Source organism: Rhipicephalus sanguineus, unplaced genomic scaffold (genome assembly GCF_013339695.2).
Source record: "Rhipicephalus sanguineus isolate Rsan-2018 unplaced genomic scaffold, BIME_Rsan_1.4 Seq3116, whole genome shotgun sequence".
In the NCBI taxonomy this organism is placed as follows: Eukaryota; Metazoa; Arthropoda; class Arachnida; order Ixodida; family Ixodidae; genus Rhipicephalus; species Rhipicephalus sanguineus.
Genome location: NW_023614995.1, coordinates 10,803 through 29,381, shown reverse-complemented (window position 1 = coordinate 29,381; position 18,579 = coordinate 10,803). Strand labels below are relative to the sequence as shown.

The following is an 18,579-nucleotide window of genomic DNA, read 5'->3' as shown; positions in this document are numbered from 1 at the left end:
GCTACGCTCATGGTGTCCTCACGGCCATTTCGCTCGCTTGATATACACCAGGAATAGTATTGCGTGATGAGACTGTATGCTGAACGTAAATCAGAGGAGTTAACATGAAAATCATGATATGCAAGTCATGTACCGCATGATTACCATGCTACGCTCATGGTGTCCTCGCGGCCATTTCGCTCGCTTGATATACACCAAAACTGGTATTGCGCGACCAGGCTGTATTATGAACGTAAATCAGAGGTGGTAACGTGAAAATCATGACATGCAAGTCATGTACGACATGATATACATGCCACGCTCATGGTGTCCTCGCGGCCATTTCGCTCGCTTGATATACACCAAAACTGGTATTGCGCGACGAGACTATGATGAACGTAAATCAGAGGTGGTAACGTGAAACTCTTGACATGAAAGTCATGTACGACATGATTTACATGCCACGCTCATTGCCCGATCGCTGCCGTTTCGCTCGCGGGGTATGGATCAAAATTGGTACTGCGGGACGTGACTGTATGATGAACGTAATGAGGGGTGGAAACTTGAAAGTCAGGACATGCAAGTCATGTACGACATGATTTACATGCTACGGTCATGGTGCCCTCGCAGCCATTTCGCTTGCTTGAAATACACCAAAATTGGTATTGTGCGACGAGACTGTATGGAGAACGTAAATGGCAGGTGGTAACATGAATATCAATACATGCATGTCATGTACGACATGAGTTACATGACACTGTCATGGTGCGCTTCCGGCCGTTTTGTTAACTGGATATATACCAAAATTGGCATGGCATTACACAGTGCGTCATGAACATAAATGACAGGTCATGAATTGTATATTCCAGAATATACGTTTCATTAGCAAGGCATACACCGGATTGTACATGCATGCATGCATGTCAAACATGCGATATATAGTGTACTAGCTGCCATGGCATGAATGACTTCACTTGTCTCAAAGACAAACAAGGCGATGTAGCAGCTGTCTGCCGGCTGCTTCACATTACATAGATTCCGACAGTGCGTGGATCTGCCGTATTTTTTTTTTATCTTTTTACCACACCAAGCATCTGCGATGAAAAATGACTAAAACTATAAAACAAGACTCCTCATATCATCCAAAGCCAACACAAAAAAGAGGAACAAGGATGAAGCGCACCAGTGAAGCAAAACACCAAGAGAGTCACAGCCATAAAACATTCTAAAAACTTTGAAATGGTCAAATGGGAAACAAAATAGGCGAAAAGAGTACTCAGCAGCTAACCCTCAGCTAAAGGGTAACAGAAGAAAACCCTTCCAAGGTGTACCCACAAAATTAAATATGGCCATTTAAGAACACTACTTCTTTGTCCGAAAGCGATACACTGTAATCAGCCACCAAAATGCCGGAATTTGCATTGGTTCCGCTGTCGCGTCTGTCCTCAGTGACATATTCCTGGCAGCTTTCGACCAGCACCTGAAAGATGAGCTGTCCTTCTTGGATGTTGTTCGCACCTTTAGGTACGTCGACGACTACCTTATTGTGCTTAGGAAGATACCAGATGAACGTGTGCATGATGCTGTGAATGATGTCCTAGACACTTTAGCCAGACACTCAAGTGGCTTAAAGTTCACTCATGAAATGCCGGTCGTAAATGAGATCCAGTTCCTGGACCTACGGCTGAAGTTTACCAAGGAGCACGTCTGCTACAAATAGAATCCGCGATCCACGAAAAGCTTGTTGTCGTAAGAAAGCGCTCATTCAAAGTCCGGCGCACATCTGATGCGTGAGAGCTTCAAGGTCGTTCGTCTGGACGTAGCTGGATACCCCATGCAGATTATCTCCAGTGCTTGCGAAAGCCTTGTTCAGAAATTCAAGGATGGTGATCCCAAAGTGAATGAAAAGGAGAAGAAACCTGTACGTGTTATGCCGTACCTGCATAAGATATTCCACAATGTGAAAAAGGTTGCTAATGGGTACGATATTGATCTAGCGTTTTCCTCGCCTAGAAGGTTAGGGCAGATCTGTTCGTTAATGACCAAACAGAAGAAGGCGGTGTGCTCAAAAAGAGCATGCAAATGTGTTCACTCTGTGTATTTCTGCTGTAGTTTATCACATCCCTTTATCATGTGGGAGAGCATACATAGGGCAGATGGGGCGATGCCTCAACGAATGCATGCGTGAGCACAGTCTGGATGTAAGGGGTAAGAATGGTGGTCATTTAGATTTTCACTGTAGGACGTGTGGCTGTACCGCCCGATTCGAGAATGTATCTGTCACAAACGTGCGCGTAAATAAAGCGCGTGCACGGCCGCTTTCAAACAGCAGCAGGAAGAAGCGAGAACGAAAAAAAAAACAAGTATCAAAAGACGCCGACGCGCCGCATCCTTCTCACCCACTCGAGCCAGGCACAAAACCCTCGATCAAACGCCCGGCAAAACCTGGAAACATCTGGAAGCATGAACAATGCGACACACTGCAGCAGGTGCACGTGTCATCCTTTGTTTGAAGAAACGGACATTTTGCACACGTCGAGCAAGCGCACCAAAAGAGAGGTCGTCGAAGCCTTCATGATCGGAACGGCAGCAGAGGGCAAGCGTATTAGCGCGCCTTCTATTGCGCTCACCGATATGGAAATCAAGATGATAAAGGAGAGCAGGGGGCGTCGTAGCTAGGGCAGCGTTGCGCATGCAGGGGTCACCGTATATATTTCATTCCATAGTTCTAATAAACAGTTGTTAGTTTGCGCTCATATGTGCCGTGTGTGTGGTCTTTCTCTGTCCCCAGCCACTTGTAAAGTTTGCGCAAAAATCATCGATAATGTTTAACCAACTAGCCCACTGCCAAGTTTTTCGCAATGCGAAGCGACGCCGCCGCGATTCGAACCTGCGAGAAAACTCTCGCCCCTTTTCCTAGCCTTGGCTGTACTGCACCCCGAAGAACGCTCCCGACACTTCTAGAAGCCGGGGAGAAGGAATAAAAGCGTGTGACGACGACCAGTCAGTGAGGGAGTCAGTAAGTCAGTCAGTCAGTGAGTCAGTCGGCCGGGAGATGGTGAAGGTGTGCTGAGTGTGGCTCCGTCAGCTAAAGAAGACGTGTTTATGATGGCGTGCGGTGAATCGATCGTTGATCTAGAAGACTCCGATGACGACGCCTTGTGAGTCGTGACAAGTTACGACGACGGTTGAACTACGACGATCAACGCTCGAGCTGGCGTGAGTGTTTCCTAGAAGTGAAGCATTCGATTACCGTCCAAGAATTGTGGATTAGATACGCCATTGATTATTCAGGACTTTAACTGTTCTTGAATAGTTGTATTGCATGAGATTGCATTTGTAGCGTGTGATCTGTTTGTTTAGTGCCCGTTGTGTTAACACCGTCTGAGTTTTTTTGTCAAGCTGTAACTAGTACCAGCCGAGTGTGCATGTGCTTGTGATATTTGTATTGCCTTACCTGAGAATATATTTCGTTTGTGTTTACGACTCTCGGCTCTGACTCGGTCTTTAGACCACAACCGGCGTTCGCTGGCGCACTAAAAGGACCAACTCTAAATTGCCCGCGCTTTCGTGGTGCGTTTCGGAAGGCCGATACGTCCGCCCTTGGAATCAGCCCGGCGATAGCCATCCCCATTAACGGGATCAGTGACAGTATCAGTCATGGCAAAGGCACGGGAAAAGACTGAAAGGAAAATAATAGAAGCGTATTTTATCATGCAGTACAATGACAAATGCATAAGCATGCCGTCGATATCGCTTTCGGACAAATAGATAGTGTTCTTAAATGGCCATATTTAATTTTGTGGGTACACCTTCGAAGGGTTTTCTTCTGTTAACCTTTAGATGAGGGACAGCTGCTGAGTACTCTTTTCGGCTATTTTGTTTCCAGTATGACCATTTGTAAAGTTTTTAGAAGGTTTTAAGGTTGTGACTCTCTTAGTGTTTTTCTTCATTGGTGTGCTTCATCGTTGTTTTTTTGTAGACGGCTTTGGATGATATGAATAGTGTTGCTTTATAGTTTTATTCATTTTGCATGGCTTTTACACTTTTCACAGTGTCTTTTCATGTGTTGTCCGCGCCATCGCAGACGCTTAGAGTAGTATAAAGATAAAAAATAAGGACATAAAATTAGAGGTGTACACCCTGCGATTACGTAGGAAAGGAAAAAAAAACTGTGGCGCTTGGTAGAAATGAGGCGTTTTATCACTGCTGTGTCAACGGTACAGTTTTGTATATGAATCTTTGTGTTGTGCGCATCGTGATGGCGCAGTGTGGCATGCCTATATATATTGACTTCGTAAAACTGACAATAAACAGTTCGCAGTCTGCGCTCTTTCCTGTCTCCCTCTTTCTTTCCTGCTGGTTGCGCAGCAGGTCTAGTTTACAAATAAGAACCTACAAGTCTGCAAATATGTATTGCCGTTACATAAACCAGTCACTATTTCTATGGAAATTTTGGCATAATGTCCACACCATCAAAGCTCCTCTCCAAGTTTCCAGAAAAATACAGAGCTATGTCAAAGCGTTCTTCTCCTCAGACGGCACTTAACTGCAGTCACGTCCAACGTTGGGACAGCCTAAGCTGGAAGGAAGGCGCGACTATGGCTTTGCCTTTGCCGGCGCCTCCATCACCGCATATATCCTATCGCTTTGCGCTTTAATGCGGATCTTAAGTAACGACGGTCCGCCCGCACAGGCTCTGGCGCGCTACTATCGCGGAACATCGCTGCGTGTCCCCATGCTGGCGAGCTCCACAAACCGAGGCCCGCAATCATCCGAATTGCCGTTGATCTATCGAGCCAATCTCGCATTTCAAAGGCGCCTTATAGCTGCCTGTCCAGAAGCCGACGTTAGCGCAAATAAGGTGGTCGACACAATGGCCGCACATCTGCGACCCTTGGTGCATCAGCACCGCGACCCTTAGTCTGACATACAGAGTGAAAACGCATAGCTGCAGCCACATTACCAGGACACCTTCTCGACTTTGCTGCGAATATGGGCTGGCGATTGCTCCGCACACGTGATCGTCCCGAGCGCTGGCTAGTGGTGCGGGTCTGTTTTGGAGCGCTGTCCAAACCGGATTTCGGGGTCAGGGCGTCCGGGATCTCGTGTCGGGTGGAGATTCCCACGAAGACGTTTCGCGGCATTTTTGATAGTGGCAGAGCTTTTCAACCTATGGAGGAACCGCTGCAAAGCCAGGGCTGGGAATTGCCATCCGCGCGCATTGTGGCCAATACCGGGACACATGGGGCATGCGGTCCTCGCTTTCCTCTCCGAGCAGCTCTTCTTCTTTCGGGACCACGAGTTCTTGCGCCGCTGTTCATGCGCATTCGTGAATACAGAAAACGAGAGGGTGCCGCTTCTCTATCGCCCAACGTGATGCTAAGTCCCACGCTCGGGTCATTGTTGGAGAATGTGTACTTACCCTTGGGTCCTGTATGTATTAATAAACATCATATGTAACTCATGTAGAGGCCCCATCCACTACAAGGTTTATGTGCACGATATATATGTATATGCGTACGCATAACTACACTTTCTGTAATTTGTGCATTGCGACACACCTTGGTCATGCTTTCCTAACTTTCTGTTTCTATCAGATAGTGATGTTTGTCATGGCCCATCGCTGCGCAAGCGGAAATGTACCCGTGAACACACGAATGTTTGTCATGTGTTTGTTCATTACATGGTATAAATAAACATTTTCTGAGCAGTGCAGTACACGAATTCGTAGAATACACTCATCTTTATTTTCGACACGGCTCACTGCTCTCCCATAGAATAGTACATATAGCCCTATAAATCTTCCACAATTATTCAAAACACAAAGCACTGTGCGTTATACGTTCCCTAATCAACAATCTACCATGGTAGAGTACCAATAGTTCTTAAAATTCTTTCTAAGACAATCGTCTCCTTGATAATCTTTTATATGCACAGCTGCATAGATCTCTCCTATGGTAAGGTACTCTAAATGATTCACTTGTCGAGCTGAATAGATTGTGCTTCCATTCAAGTGCGATAGCATTAAAGACACCCTCATAAAGCTTTTCCATGGTCAAGTACAACGTAAGCTAAATCATTTATTTCTTTTCCTCAAACCACGCAATAAAATTACTAGTGACTAATCGCGCTGGATCGCGCTCATGAAAAAAAGCAGTTCTATATGTGAGTACATAAGTACATATGTTACAGCCCACAATTACGGCTGCGGGATATAAAATAAATAAATAAATCAATAAATATTATAAAGGTACAGGATTGAGTGCTCGGATCTAGCTCCCGCACTACCGCGGGCTGTCCTGTATTCCATTGTCCATGCAATTGGCCCAAGCTCGCCTTCATTATTAGTGGCACAAGCACATAGTGACAAATTTGCTTGTGTTCCAAACACATGCGGTAAATTAAAATAATTACTTTCGCGTATAACGAAACGCGTATTTCATGCACAAACAAAGTATGTACATTCCTCCGCCTTGTATCTTTACCGAATGCTTTATATTTAGTATTTCTTTCCTAGAGCAAATAACGAGTAAAACGCACTAACGGGCGCTATTGTGAAACTAGCAGCTATAGGCGATTTTCAAGAGAAAAAGAATGGGGCAGCTATACGCTAGTGGCGCGAATACTAAGGAATCAGCGAAGCTGGTGTTGTATTGCTCCTCCTTTCACTCACTTTCCTTTCCCAACCCTTGCGGTGCCTCACAATGCATGGCGAAGCAATGCTTCAGCCTTTCCCCTCCTCATTTCCCTCCTCACCCTCACTTTGTTTTCCCAATCATTCATGTACTATACTTTAGCTCACTTTTTTTGGTTCACCCTCTTTCCTCTTCCTCTCTAATATTTACCCTCGCTTCCCTTTTCCACCTTCCTGCGTCATGCTATACGTCACTATAACATGCTTTCTGTTCCTTTCTCTATTTCTTCCTGGTTCTTTCTTTGTTTCCCTCTTTTTCTTTTTTTTATTTCGCTTTCTCGCTTGCTCTCCTTTCCTCTCTCTTTTCTGTGTCTGTTTTCTTTCTGTCTTTGTGTGTGTATTTCATTCTCTCTTGTTCTATGTTTTCATGTTTTCTGTCGTTTCTTTCTCTCTATTCCTCCCTTTCTCTTCAATTGCGTCTATTTCATTTTCTCTCTCTGCACTCGTTCTCTGACCCATCAAAATTAGTGCATACCACAGCGGCCAAATCAGCGCATTCTCTTTCCCTTTCGTTTTCTCTATCTTTCTTCCTTCCTTTCCATCTCTTATCTCTGTATTTTTTGTCTCCGATAAAAAAATCCGTAAACAGGGGGTGGGTGCTCGAGCCGACGTTTCGACAAGTGGACTTGTCTTCTTCAAGGCTGGAACTGAAAGAAGACAAGTCCACTTGTCGAAACGTCAGCTCGAGCACCCACCCCCTGTTTACGGATTTTTTCATCGCAACTTCCATCTTCTAGTTCCTGCCGTTTTTTTGGATTTTTTGTCTCCAGGTATTTTTGTCTGCTATTCTTTCTATCTATTTTCCTTTCGTTCTTTCATTTCGCTCTCTCTCTCTATCACTCTATTTCTCGCTTCCTCTTTCTTTTTCTCTATCGCTCACTCTACTTCTTGTGTTTTCTTTCACACTCTTTCCCTATGTTTATTTCTCTTTCTGTCATTCCTCCCTTTCTCTCTGTTTATCTTTCTTTGCACGCTATACTTCGATCTGTCCTTTCCTCATTTCCGTCCTCCTCACCCTCACATCTCTTTCCCACCCCCATTCTATACAATAATATACTACACGGCGCAACGAAAAGGCTAAACAACTCTGCTGTAAAAAATTGAGAGCATATATTTCCCTCAGCCTAATTTCACGCCTGTTGATCCTACGCGTGTCCCGCAGGGGCGTCTGCGCAAGCAGGCGTTTGTTGTGTAGCGACACCACGGCCCCGAGCTAACGGCGCCGGGGGGGGGGGGGGCGGTTCGACGCCCTCCCACGCCTTACCGTGCGTGGAATTGCCGTGTACGGGGAAAAGGGAATCCTGGGGTTTGAGCCGACGCCGGGTTATTGGACCTTTTAAGGCCTCTCGGCAGAGGCAACACGCCCCTTTGGCCCCGGGTTCACGTAGACGGTAACCCTTGGCTGAACACCCAGGGGAAATGGGCGGCCGCCTTTTCCTATCTCCCTCTACCCACACGTCCGTCTTTCTCTCTCCCTTTTAGCCTTTCCAGTCCTCTCCTTCTTGTAACATCCAATTTTCTTGACGGCAAGGGTTAACATTGTGTGGCTATCAGACCTAGGGTAAACCATATTGGGTCATAGTAACCGCGTACTGCTGGCGTTGCGCAGAGTTTTCCACATGTTCTGCGAATTCACCTTGTTGGGCTCCGTGGTGGGTGGTAGGCGCCGTTACCGAAAAATCCACTTTTCCCATGGAATACTCGACCCCCTCTGTAACCGATCGTGCCCCTAAAAGGGTACACACCGACGCAACTTCACCCCTTCGGCTCAAAAACAGAGAAACTTTCCCGAAATAACATGTCCTCCACTGCGAACAATCGTCTACAGAAGCTAGAGCAATCTCACCCATTCTTGTGGCCAAGTGCCTGAAAGAGACCATTGAAACCGGTTATAAGGCCACAAAGATGGCAAGTGGAGATTTTCTCCTCGAACTAAAAGACAAGGAAGAGTACAATAAACTGTCACATCTCGTAGCCTTTGCTAACATCCCCGTCTCTGTGAGCTCAAATCTTACCATGAATAGGGTGAAGGGCGTGGTATCGGACGAAGATTTGATGACACTGAATGAGAGAGAGAGAAACAACTTTATTGACGGCATAGCGAGGTCGTTGAATTTAGCTTGCCGGTGGTTCGAATGGTGGTGGCAAGTAGCTTGCCACGACCTTTTCGGCCCAGTTGATTGACACTGAATGAAGAACTCATTGATGGATGGAAGGACCAAGGTGCGACACATGTCCAGCGCATGAAAATCAGACGTAACAACGAAATAGCAACAAAGCAATTGAAACACACCTTCAGCTCAACTACTCCATGTCCGACCGTTCATTCCAAACGCGAGGCGTTGTTTCAAATGCCACCGATTCGGCCATGCAAACCAGAGCTGCCGAGGGCAGCCGACGCGTGCTAAGTGCGGCACAACCAGTGACTGTGCTGATGACTGCAGTCATGAGGAGGTGCTCTGTGCAAACTGCGACGGGTAGTCAACCCGCATACTCTAGAGCGTCCCCGGCCTGGAAGAAAAAAAAGAAATAATTACTGTAAAAGTTAAGGAAAGTAACACATTCAGGGAAGCAAGACAACGGATCTCGTCTTCATTCGAACTAAAAACATCTTTCGCCGAAGTGGTGCAACGAGGGGCGGCACCACAAAGGCAGTTGCCCTGACCGCACCTTGGGTGCCGAGGCTAACGTCACGAGCCCCTATGGTGGGAGCAGCCAGCGCTGCCCAGCCCACATTCAACCTCGCCACACCAGTGGCCTCCACAAGCTCTGGCAGCATCCAGGGCAATCACGAGGCCAACGGGGTCTTATCGACCTCCAACTCGGAGGGGCTAAGACTTCGTCGATCGAGGCGAAGTCTAAGCGACGCACAGATTGCTCTGTGGAGCCGGCATCCAGTGCCTTGCAAGAAGCTACGGACTCCAGTTAAAGCCAAACGGCCCAAGAAGCGCTTAAGGAGCGGGGAGCTCCTCACGACCGCTCCAAAAAGGACAACACACTAATTACACCATATAACGCAAACAGCACGCAGAGCTCGGTGGTGCTTCAGTATGTGTAGTATCACCCGCGAGATTGCCAGAAGCGCGAGCTCTAAAGCAACGCTCCCACATTTTCCTTCAGACGCGCACTAAAAGTGGCCCATTTCTGTACCCGCTGACGATGTGGAACGCCAGGTAAACGTAAAAGTAAACGACGCGTCGAACGCCACCGAGCGCCAGGAGACGCGGAGGGGTCATTCCACGCGCCGCAGTTTTAACGAAAGAGTCACAGTTTCGCCGCAAAGCCGAAGCAATGAATGCGATAGTAACAAATTACAAAGTCGCAAGAAGAACACCAAGCTGCTCGATCCTTGCAGCACGCCCATTAACCGCATAGGACTCACGAAAAGAACACGCACATGATGACCGAGCGGCGCGCTACAATGCAACGCTCTTAGATATTTTTTGTTTTCTTGAAAACAGCGGTGCGTGAAGTGGCCCCTCCGCGTCTCCTGCCGCGCGGTGGCGTTCGACGCATTGTGTACCCGGTGTTCCACATCGCGTGTGGGTACAGAAATGCGCCACTTTTTAGTGCGCGTCTCAAGGGCAGTTTTCAAACAGAAGCAAAATCTATCATTAGGGTGCCTTGATGCGCGTTTTGTTGCGCGTTTTGTGCGCACACATCGAGGCACACTATCATTGCTTTAAAGCGCACCCTGCGGGCAATCAGAAAAAATCACAGCATATCCACGGAGTGAATGATGATGAGTGGGCGAAGCTGCGGAGGTTCATCGGTAAACCGTGAATCTTCCGGGAATTCTGCCCAGTACATCGTCACCGACGTGAGATCGGGCGCGTTTATACTAAAGGTTCGATGGGTTATGACGACTTGCAGCGCACTTTAATTTTACATGTACGCTGTGAATTTTCATTGTTTAGAAAACCATTGCTTAGAAAACATCTGGCGTCTTTCGTTAAGCAGCTGGCGTCTTTTCGTTTTGCTTTAGAAACATCTGGCGTTCTTTCGTTTTGCTTTTACAAAACATCTGGCGTCTTTTGTTGGTTTATTTCATCAATCAACGGCGTTTTGAACAAAATTTTTATTGTTTAATCACGCACAGGAGAAATCTCACCAGGCACTACCTTGGAGGTAAAGAATGGCTGCTAATGGGAATGAGAGACAGAAGAAGTCGGCTTTTAGCTAACGCTGCGAATTTTTTATTGTTCAACAACGCACAGGAAAAATCTCCCACCGGTACCACCTTGCAGGTCAAAGCGTAAGACTGGTTACATACTACGCTACGAGGGACGAACGGGTGCCGCTATAAGAAGCTTCGCCCCTAAAAGAAATCTAAGAGCGTTGGGTTGTAGCGCGCTGCTCAAACACGAAGTAACAATCGTAACAGTTCGCGCTCGTCCTGCGTGTACCTGTGCGCTCTATTCGAGTGTCCTTACTTGTGTTTGAGGAGTGCACTGCTAGTGTAGAGCTGTCACCGTTGTTAGTTCGCGGTCGTCATGTGTGTGTACTTTTCCCCAGTCATTTGCGCTCGAGCGGCGCGTTGCCATTATTGAGCTGCTTGCCGCTCTTCGTTTGACATTCTAATTTGTTGCTATCGCATTCATTGCTTCGCCGTTGCGGCGAAACTGTGACTTTCCTGCGCTGTGTCCTGTAGTCAAGACAGAGTTCTAGAAAGGTATTGATTGGCCATCGATTTGCCTTGTAATGCTTACCTGAGCAATGATAAGTAATTTTCACCAATGTATTGATTATTGATTTATTGGCTATGAATTGGCTATTGATTGGCTTACACTACATTTTACGATGCATGTCGAGGAATTTGTGCGCAATTTCCAAAAATATATTACGCACTCTGATTATCAATTGGCTATCGATTTGAATCTTTCATTCTCTCTCTTTCTGTCTTTCTATCTCATCTGTTTGTTTTTGTTTATTTCTCACTTCTCTTTCCCACCCCTCAGTATTCTATACCATACGAAGCTATGTTATGCCTTGCTAGCGCGCTGGGACACACGAGTGGTTACGATGCTTGCATTTGATCGAGGTGTCGCTAGTTCGGATCCCACCTTGTGAAGAATTTTTTTAGCCAAGAATTCATTTATTTCTTTCTCTTTTTCTTCTTTTTTCATTCTTTCATTCTCTCTCTACTCGTTCTCGCGGCCATGAGAGTTATTGCATCTCACGCCGGACAAATCGGTGCAGGTGTTCAGGAAGCGAAGGAGAATATGAAGAAGAGGACGTACATAGAGCGTTCCGGCTCATGACGAAGATAATTTTTGGTTGCTGCAAAACTACCCACGGCTAGCATAAACAGCTACTCTGTTAAAATGCGCATGTGACTTGCGCACCTAGAAGAGAGAGAGAGAGAAAACATTTATTTGTACAATTATGAGCGATCTTCCTCGTAGGGTGCCCGCGGCTGATCCAGCGGGCACTCCACGTGCCCGCTGGATCAGCCGACGCTGCTCTTGCGGCAACTTCGAAAGCCTCATATTTATAGGCTTGCCCGCGGCAGTTTTTAGATGCGGAGCAGCTTTTGCGCTGGGCTTTGTCCGTAGTTCCATTGGCGACCGTCCTCTTTCTAAAACCTACCATAGCCATCTGTAACACATTGAGCGCGCACGCGCCAAGGAGAAATCTTCGGCTTCTTCTTCGACCGCCTTGATAATGACTCGTGCACAGCGCACACTCGCACCAAGGAGCAGTCTTCTTCGTCTTGTTCTTCGACCACCTTGATGATGATACTTGCAGAGCACTTGCAGAGCACTTGATGAGATACTTGCAGGTCCGGGCTGCCGTATGCTGTCCTAGCTTGGCGTAACGCAGACAAAACCACGTGTGCTGGCACACGCTAGCGCGTTCGGGCCTGTGTAAGGGTGAGACGCTGTGGCCTCTCCCCCTTACACTCTCTCAGCAATCATGTGATGGCGTCGGCGAACGAGATTCTGTAGACGCGCTATGAACCAACGCGTTGTATCCTAGCCAGAACGCGCTGGCACGCGCTAGCGCGTTCGGGCCTGTGTAAGGAGCTGGGTAAGACGCTGTGGCCTCTCCCCCTTACACTCTCTCAGCAATAACGTGATGGCGTCGGGGAACGAGTTTCTGCAGACGCGCGATGAACCCGCGTGGCGAGCTCCAACAGGAGTTCGGGACGAGTAACAGCAACAGCAACTGCAGTGAATTCATGGTGTGTTCCACATGAAAGGACGCGTTAACATCGGGCAAGGTGCCCGTGATGACCGGAACTTTAAGTCGACCCATGCGCTCCTTCGCATCCCCACATGGTTCCCTTTAGTGGGAGATGGTGCAATTTTTTTTGCTTCAGACGCCGCTTAATCTGTTACAAATGTTCCGAAGGCAAAACTGTGGGCCTCTTTCTGATCTCCTCACCACTACGCCGCTCGTTCATGCCTCATCAGACTGAATAAAACTCTTTGAAAGGAGTTTTGGAAGGGAGCGTATGCAAGACGCTAGACGCATTTTCACAACGCTGACTGCGTGTAATGGAGCTGCCGTCTTCCTATTCACACTCACTGTCACGATTGACACGGGTCAATTTTTCGTGAAATTTTATTGCTGAGGTCGTCTAAATAATTATTTATTCAATAATATTATTAATAAATAAATATTTATTTATTAATATGATGCCGGGGTCGTATATTACAGGGAAGAACAAGGCGCGATGATTTCATAATCTTCGGATTCCTCCTACTGCACCACTTCTCATCTTCAACTTCTCAGCCCGTCTTTCAACAACTGAAGCACTAGCCTTAATATCATTAAAATGAATATATGAAAGTTTCTCATGTAAAGATATCGAATTACCAAACTGCATCAGAAATTGTGATTAATGTCTGCCTTTTTACGTAATTCGCTCGAACAAGTTGAACCACGGCGCTTTTTAGGGGCGAAGCTCCTTAAATCGGCATCCGTTCGTCCCTCGTAGTGCGTAACCAGTCTTAACGCTAGTACCAGATCTTGACCTCCAAGGTGGTACCGGTGGGAGATTTCTCCTGTGCATTGTTGAACAAAAAAAATTCGCAGCGTGCGCGTTAACTAACAGCCGAATTCTTCTGTCTCTCATTCCCCATTACAGCCATTGGCATGTTCCAGTAGGAAACGTTAGTAGAAGTAGAAGTGTAAGTGTTAGCTAAAAGCCGACTTCTTCGTCCTCTCATTCCCATTAGCAACCATTGTTTACCTCCACGGTAGTGCCTGGTGAGATTTCTCCTGTGTGTGATTAAACAATAAAACATTTTGTTCAAGACGCCGTTGATTGATGAAATAAACCAACGAAAGACACCAGATCTTTTTCTAAAAGCAAAACGAAAAGACGCCAGATGTTTTCTAAAGCAATAGTTTTCTAAACAATGAAAATTCACAGCGTACATGTAAAATTAAAGTGAGCTGCAAGTCGTCATAACTCTCATCGAACCTTTAGTATAAACGCGCCCGATCTCACGTCGGTGATGATGTACTGGGCAGAATTCACGGAAGATTCACGGTTTACCGATGAACCTCAGCAGCTTCGCCCACTCATCATCATTCACTCCGTGGATATGCTGTGATTTTTTAGTATGTCCAGCGTGGTTTGTTGAATTCGCAACCTGGTGTTGCCCGCGTGTGTACGGATGTGCGTTCCACATTTGTGTTCGGGCCTATGCGGTAGTATGAATCCTTTCAGTATGCAAACATTAATAATGGTAGGGACGCGCTTACGTCTGCACTACTGCACATGTCACTGACGTTTATTAGATGCGAAGCATCTAATAGCGGAGTTCAAACGGTGTGCGGCGTGACCGCCCTTACTGCGCATGCGCAAGCCCTCTCCACACACCGCCTCTCCCCTTTCTCCTCCCATTTCCCCCTCTCCACTCCCACTCACCCACTCTGCCCTTTCCATCTCCTCTCCACTTTTCCCTTCTCCATTCCCTCTCCTAGTTTGGATAAAAGGCTTGCGTTAGGTTGTACACAAGCTCAGTCACTGCGCCGGTGTCATGAGTTTCAACGTCGGCGCCAGTTGCAATAATACCTTAACGCCTGCCGAGATCGCGGAGCAGCTGAAGGCTTGACGTGCCGAAGCGCAGCGTAAATGTCGACAAGGAGACCCCGAGCTCCGGGCCAGGGAAGCCCAGCGCAAATGGCAACGTCGGCGGGAAACTCCTACAGATGAAACGCGGACTCGACATGCCGAAACGCAACGGCAGCGTCGGCAAGCAAACCCCGCCGTACGCAACGCCCACGTCGAAGCCCAGCGTCAACATCGAGCCAACACGTTGGCTGCGAACAGACGACGTGAGTCCAACGCCCGTACAGAACACCTTGCTAGACAACTGCACGCCCAGGCTTCGAGCACAGCTGCACCGGAGCTTCGGGCACAGCAGCAACGTGTGCGACCTACTTTGGATAGATACCAATTTGACCGAGGTCGGTAGCATGCGCAACAAACGCCAACGGAACGCGATCGTACAAGTGCTCCGGCTTCGCGTCGCCTCGTGGTCCCCTTGAGCGGGAGATGGCGTAGTCTTTAAATATATTTAATTACCGACCCGCAACGGACACTCTTATTCTAAAGGCGTGTGAGGTCCGCCTCTTGCTGTAATCCGTCGTTCGGTGCAAGGAAAAATCAAGAAAAGTTTACATTCTCTGGCGCCTAGTAAGGCACTTTGCTAAGAGATGCAATGCTTTACCGAAAATTTTATTCATGCATCATCGCCGTCGCGTTTTACACAAATATCAACAGCGTAGTTACCGGGAAGCGGCCTGGTTGTGTTGAGAAACTGTGGCGGTAGAACAGGATAAGGATGAAGTATAGCGTTTGTAACTGAGTGGCTCCACTTGCTGTGCTCTGTCATTGTTCTTACCGAATGCGGCAGTTGTAACTTCTGTTGCACCCATCTTCTAGTGAATTGCACTGTCTTACACCCTGGATATCTTCAAGCGAAGCTTGTGTTTACTTGTCCTTGAAGCTGGTCATAGTGACGTTCCCAAAAACCCTCTCACCGAGCCTTAGATAGGCCTATTGTAAAGCATTCGCGCTCTGTTGTAAACACAGGTTTAGTTGCCGAGCGCCGTCAGTGTAAGGACAGCTGCATACAGCCCACGCATATTACCAGATGTAGTACTGTAAAAGTTTGACCTCTTCTTTTCCAAGACACTTCTACTCAACCCATGGAAACTTCGCAGACATCAGAAAAAAACACGAGGCTTCAGCTGGATTCAGTGGGGTGGTATTCAGCACAGCAATCAAATGGCCACTATGACATCAAAACAGCTGCTTATCATGTATGTGTTTGCGTAGTACGTATGACATGCCTGCCTTTTCTTTTCTTTCAAGTCCGTTACTTTCCTTATCCCACCGTAGTGTAGCAAACCGGGCGCGCATCCAGCTGATCTCCCTTTCTCCTTTTCCAATTTCTGTAGAAAGCCTGCCGCGCATTGGTCTTTCCACATGGGATCCTCCGTTCTTAGCGAAAAAAAACTTTCAGCGAAACATTCTTTCCCACTCGGAGGGAACGTTCGAAAGAAAAAGATCCTTTCCAAATATTTCTTTTTTTTCCCCAAACTGTACGAGGCTTGAACTTGTTACCGGAAGAGTACATTTCTATATCTGGCAGTCATGATTTATATTCCCAACTGTGTTTATGATAATGTATTATTGTCCTAGTTTTGTTTGAACATTCTCTTTGTTACCTTTGAGAATGTTAACCTATTGTCTGTTTCACCTTGCTTACCTGATGTTAACCTCTCTAACTTTTGTTCCCCCTCCCCCCATCCCCAGTGCAGGGTAGCCTACCGGAATCAGCGCTGGTTAATCTCCGTGTCTTTCTTCTACTCTTCTTCTCTCTCTCTTGCTTTGTGTATTTTATTGCTAATTACTGTAAAATTGGAAAACACATAGTACTCAAACAAACTCTTCTACAAAAATGCATTCGAGGCAACGTAGGCATTCTGTAAATAAATAAATAAATAAATAAATAAATAAATAAATAAATGACACAAACACGCAGCGTCACTGCTTACCAAACGTATTCGCAGGCCCGTACATCTACGCGAGCATCCTAGACGTCAAGAATCTACAGGGGCTCGTGGTCAACGAGCGGGTCGACTGGCTCATCCACTTCAGCGCTCTCCGGTCGGCCATCGGCGAGAGAAACGTGCAGCTGGCCATGCGCGTCAACGTCGAAGGCGTGCACAACGTGATGGAACTGAGCAAGCAGTACCAACTACGCCTCTTCGTGCCCAGCACTATCGGAGCGTTCGGTCCCGACTCGCCTCGCAGCCCAACTCCAGACCTGTGCGTCCAGCGGCCGAGGACAATATACGGCGTGTCCAATGTTCACGCCTAACTTTTAGGAGAGGTACGACTACACCTTTAGTAAGATAGAACACTGGACGAGTTGGTAAACTTCGTTGTGGCTGCAGCTCCCCTGACACACGAAAGCCAGGCGAAAGGCTTTTGTTTGTGTCAGTGGAGCTGTAGCCGCACTGAAGACTATGACCTTATTTTAGTGGCAATGACATCTAAGGTACAGGTTAATTAAACACAGCGCTAACACAAGGGACACAGAAAGGAACTGACGACACAACGCTTCTGTCGTCAGTTCCTTTGTCCGTTGTGTTATGAGCCTATCGCACTCTTTAATTCGCTGTCATGAATCACTTTCAGTCCAACTTTCAGTCCTAATATTAGGAAGGTAGGAAACAGAAAAAATGCCGTCTTTGAACGGAGCTAAACCAAACTTGTCGATCGATAGCAGCAACTACCGCGGAAAGCATATGCCGTGGCGGTATCCCACGCGCGTCGGCGACGCCGAGTGGCAAGCAGCGGCAAGCTTTCGCGTGACAGGAGTCGAGCAGAGTGATTGTAGATTTCATTAAACAGGAAAGAACGAGGAAGACGGTAGGAAAGAGGGGAGGAGTGCACGATAACTGTCTCTCAGTGAGGACAAATTAACCGAAACACTCGCGGGGGATGGGAATGAAAGAGAGAGCGTGAAGGTAGTATAAAGGAAGAAAAAAAAGAGAGAGAATGCAAAAAAATGAAACAGTAAAAAACGCGTATCTGCGTGCTTCGCTGCAAATGTCGTCTAAACACGATAGAAGAGGCGTTGCGTGAGATATGAACGCCATCTGACAATACGTCGGGAAACGTGAATGCTGTGTTGCAGGTTGGTAGTCCCGGCTCAGCAGCAGGCGAAGACCGGCGGTGACCAACGCGACCGGCGGGGACGCCAGCCAGCCCGAACACGCGGTTTGGCGCGAAGCGCCGAAGCAGAAGAAACGTCCGCACTCGACGAGTACTCTCCACACACTCTTTTGTATTCACGTCGCCTGGGTAAAGCAGGAATGCCAGAGCGGCGCCCCATGGCATTCGTACAGTGCAATACTGAACCGAAACCGAAACACAACAATGAGCTCGTGCAGAGGGCACGGATGAAGCCACGTTTCGGCGCAGTCGCATTTTCAGCGCAGCTTAAGAAACTAGGGTCTCTAGTATTACGTATCTATGTATTTTCTAATAAAGGAACACACCACCTAATACTTACCTAGTGATGTTGCGCCTCAGATATGCGTAATGTTTGCTTTTTGATCAACAATGTACACAAGTATGAACCTAGTCAGCCGTTCACGATGGCTGGCCCTTGGGCAAGTGGTTCAACTTTAGCCGAGTGGCTGAATCGAGGGACGTGCCGACAAACAGAAAGACAGACAGAAAGACAGACCAAAATTTCTGCGTTTAAGTTCCCCAAGAAAGACTATCGTCTTTAAAAAGTTAAGAGAAAGGTTGTAACTCGCGAAGAGGCTGGGGAAGCGCTAGTTCACCGTGTCGAGCGGCTAGAAAAGACGTACAATCAGGTTCGCGTCCTCCATGAAGGAGACTAGGGCTGTAAGGGCAGCACGGC

At 47.3% G+C, this 18,579-nt stretch overlaps 1 protein-coding gene across 1 annotated transcript in view; it reads left to right on the top strand.

Annotated features, from left to right (window-relative positions):
• The window catches only part of LOC119376999 (inactive L-threonine 3-dehydrogenase, mitochondrial), a gene marked incomplete at its 5' end in the record, with an annotated part of 28,459 nt that extends 11,437 nt beyond the window's left edge, over positions 1-17,022 (top strand). The window contains one exon of the mRNA XM_037646645.1: positions 16,712-17,022. Coding sequence (XP_037502573.1) covers positions 16,712-17,022 — 311 coding nt within the window. The remainder of the gene's footprint in view (positions 1-16,711) is intronic.
• Positions 17,023-18,579: the final 1,557 nt, after the last annotated feature.